Source organism: Nannospalax galili, unplaced genomic scaffold (assembly GCF_000622305.1).
Source record: "Nannospalax galili isolate Female #2095 unplaced genomic scaffold, S.galili_v1.0 scaffold1475, whole genome shotgun sequence".
NCBI lineage: Eukaryota > Metazoa > Chordata > Mammalia > Rodentia > Spalacidae > Nannospalax > Nannospalax galili.
Genome location: NW_008336116.1, coordinates 361,248 through 365,336, shown reverse-complemented (window position 1 = coordinate 365,336; position 4,089 = coordinate 361,248). Strand labels below are relative to the sequence as shown.

Below are 4,089 nucleotides of genomic sequence, written 5' to 3'. Positions count from 1 at the left end.
TTTCCCTACCTACTCAACTTTGTGTTCTCTCTCTTTTATTTTTTTAATATTAACTCATCAAGTTCAATTTGTGCTGTCCACATACTCTTGGGTGTTTGGTCATCTACTGAAGCATGATTGATCAATCAGGGGCCGTACCCTTGAAGTAAATGGACTTGCCCTCTCCCAACAGCTATCAAATACCAATAGCTCCTCAGCTAGGGGTGGACATCTTGCCTGCCTCCCCTGTCAATGCTGGGATATTGTCTAGCATGAGTTTGAGCTGGTCTTGTGCATGCTGTCACAATCACTGTGAGTTAGTATGTGCAACTGCCCTCTTGTGGCCAGAAAACACAATTTCAATATAGTCATACACCACCTCCAGTTATTGAAATATTTCTATTGCATCTTCTACAACGTTCCCTGAGCCTTGGAAGTCAGGGTGTGATATGGATGTTCCGTTTAGGGCTGAGAATTCCACAATCTCTTATTCTCTGCATTTTGACCAGTTGTGGGTCTCTATGTTAATAGTTATTCCCCACAAAAAGAAGCTTCTCTGATGAGGCCTGAGAGATGCCCTTATGGATGAGTGTAACAATAAATCTCTAAGAATCTGTTTAATATCATGTCCATTTAGCAAAATCATAGTAGTAGATGCTTCCCTAGGGCCTATGACCTGCCTAGTCACAGGTTCTTTGCCCCAATAACAGAGCCAGGTATGAGTTTCATCTTGTAGAGTAGGCCTTAAGTCCATCAAAAAAGTGGTTGTTACTCCATGACATTCATGTCACCATTGTCTCAGTGGGAATGTCTTGCCAGGCCAGTCATTATTGTAGCTTATAGGGTTCATAGGTGGGTAAGATTAGGTGCTGGTTTGAATGAGAATGTCCCCAGAGGCTCTGATTATTTGGACATTTTGTCCCCAGTTGGTGGCATTGTATTGGAAGGCCTTAGGAGGTGTGGCCATACTGGAGGAAGCATGTCACTGGGGGTGGGCTTTGAGAGTTCTTAGGCCTTGCTGGATTTCCAGTCTCTCTCTGCTTCCTGTGCCTGCTTGAAGATGTGAGTGTTCCTCTTTCTTCTCTGGCCACCTCTTGCCACCTTGCCTCCCCACCATGATGGACTCTGATTCTTCTGGAACTGTAAGCTCAGATAAATTCCCTTGGTCATGGTGCTTTAACACAGCAACAGAATAGTAACTAATACAGATTGATAATTACTTTTTTTCTCTGGTAGCAATTGTAGCATTTTTTGGCACTATGATGTTATGTAGTAGAGATGAAGCTTCATGTTCTGTGAGATCATTTCTCCATGTTCTATGACTCAAGTGTATGTTGTTTTTTTGCGATAGGGTTTTACTATCAGGTTCTGGAGGGTCATCAAGAGCATTACTAATAGCTTGTAATGTTTGGGTGTCTATAGGACCTCATTGGCCAATAGTTGTTCCAAAGTAGGTAACTCATTCCTGGCATTGGGCTCATGATCCTTCTGCCTCAGCCTCTCAAGTGCTGGGACATTATGGATCTTTTTGAAGTTTTCTATGTCTGTCCTTACATGCTGATGCTTTGATTTAAGTTTTTAAATAAATGAAATATAGTTGTAATAATTTTTCTTCATATTCTTCTCTATTAATTATATTATCTATGACATTTTTGGATAATTTTTATCCTCACTGTGAGTTGAATTTTCCTCTTTCTTTCCATGCCTGGTTTGTTATCCCTTTGAGACAGAATGTCACTGTGTAACCAGGCTTGTCTTGAACTCAAAATCCTCTTCCCTTAGCTTCCTGAGATGTATCCTACCATACCTGGCTGCATTGTAATTTTTTATTGGGTGTCAGAAATTGTTAGTTTTACGTTGTTGGATGCTGGAAGGTTTTTTGTTTGTTTGTTTGTTTGTTTTTTTTTTTTGCTTTTGCTTTTGAGACAGGATCTCCTATAGCCCCAGCTGGCCTAGAACTTGCTATGTGGACCAGGCTGGCCTTGATCTCACAGAGAACCACTTGCCTCTGCCTCCAGAATGCTGAGTTTAAAAGTGGGCACCACCATGCCCGACCTGAATACTGGAATTCTTTTTTATATTCTTAGAAGTAGTAGTCTTCATCTCTCTTTTGGTAAACAAAGTGTTTGGAGCTAGGTTCTTCCTTTTAGTTTGTATTTTTAAGTCTTCTTAAGTGACAAAATGTTATAATCTAAGGATAGTTTTTCTTCCAAATGAGACAAAAATCCTTCACCATTGCTTGTGAATTGTGAGATTTTAAATTCTGGTTTATAGGTGTAAAGACACCATTTAGAGCCTTTGTCAGCTCCCTGGATCTTTCTCTGTAATAACTTCTGGTATTCCTCTCCCAAACCCATTTCCTTACATGTGTGTTCTAATCAGTGGCTTGCTGAGTACCTAAACAGGCTTCTCTGAAGGTCTTTATATATATCTGGAGTTCTCCTTTTGTGCATTCCTTTCTGTTGTTTGTCCTCGTGAACTCTAGCTCTTCTTAATCTTGAGTTTTCAATTCTTTTCAACTAGTCAAGGCTATTCTAGTGCACTTTCCTATACCAAAGTCCAGAAGTTTACTCTAGGTGATATGGTCAGGATCAGCTGTTGTCTAATGAACAGAAAATACTTATATCTATACAACTGTAGTCACAAATATTTTAAAAGTACTTTTAAAATTGTGTATAGAAGGGGTATTGCACATGCCATGGTGCACATGAGGAGGTCAAAAGGCAGCTTGGGACAGTTGGTTCTTGCCCTCCACCATGTTGGTTCCAGGGATTGAATGAAGGTAGTCAGGCTTGGCGGTAAGTGTCTTTACCTGCTGAGCCATCTCATTGGCCCAATTTACAAATATTTAGTGATTCTGATGTGTAGATAAGTTTCTTGAAGTCAGTTTGGTATTTTCAAATCTTGAATTTGAGTTCTTTTAGGTCAACCATGTCAACATTTATTTTTGTCTTGGCTGATTTGTTCCTAAAACCTAAGCATTATAGAATCTCCCAAGTATTTTAGTTGTTAACCCATTAAAGAGAAAAATAGACCTCTTCTAAATGTTTCATTGGTCAATGTTCTCTTTCTCCTCCCTTTCTGCCTCTACTTGTCATCCCTATCCCCCACCATTAACACTCAACACCAACCCAAGCAGAATAGATAGATCTTGAAAGTATAAAGATCTTGAAGTATCAGTTATCCCATTACATGAGTGTTTTGTCAATGCTAAAAATATTTTTTAAAGCTGCATTTAAAAAGTGAAACTATAGATACTGGGGCAGGATCTAGAAATCATAGACTCTGAAGCTTCCTTTCAAGTCAAATAATTAGGGACAGGTTCTTAGTAACATGTAGAAAAGATGGCGAGTCATTCTTACAATTCTGCCACTTTGCGATATAGAGGACATAAGTCATTCCTATGGATGCTTGATGTTTGATTGAAGGATCATTATGGAAACACAACATAGACATCTCTGCAGCCAGGACACCTAAATATGGAGCGTCGATACGCTAATGGAAAAACAAAAGAGAAAGTGTATTAGTTTTGCATGGTCCATAGTAAATATCTGCATCTGATCCTCTTGCATATGAGAGCAGTATCAGAGGGTAGCTCTCAGAGTCTAAAAACCTTTACTGAAATCCTAGCTCCTGAGCTTTCATTTCTTGCTTTATGAAATGAAAACAAACACTATTTTTGTAATAGTTATTTTGGGGCAAAGAGTGAACATGTCAGAAAGTTCCTTGAGAAGATTTTGAATGATAATAAGTCAGTTTTAGTTTTTCATTCCCTAAATCACCTAGCAATTTGTAAGTAGTAAATTTCTCTGTGGGGAGTGGTATGTGGAGACCTATAGAGGGCCTCCTGTAGCTGCTCAGTTGAGATCTGATGGGAGTGTTGATTTTCAAAATCTTTGTAAAGTTCAATCTCCACATGTGAAACACTTTAAATGACTTTATAATTGAAATTCGAATTATTTCCCTCCTAGAAGTTTTTGACTCTTCTCAGAGAGATTCATTAAAACACACACACACACACACACACACACACACACTCACACATATGGGGGGTGAGGCTCAAAGCATTTGCCTCTAAAAACTAATGAAATAGAAACAAAGAAAACAATA

General features: G+C 38.9%; 1 protein-coding gene across 1 annotated transcript in view; it reads right to left on the bottom strand.

The window, feature by feature from the left end:
* The window catches only part of Mroh9 (maestro heat like repeat family member 9), a gene marked incomplete at its 5' end in the record, with an annotated part of 43,664 nt that extends 40,190 nt beyond the window's left edge, over positions 1-3,474 (bottom strand). The window contains 1 exon segment of the mRNA XM_029562455.1: positions 3,342-3,474. Coding sequence (XP_029418315.1) covers positions 3,342-3,474 — 133 coding nt within the window.
* Positions 3,475-4,089: the final 615 nt, after the last annotated feature.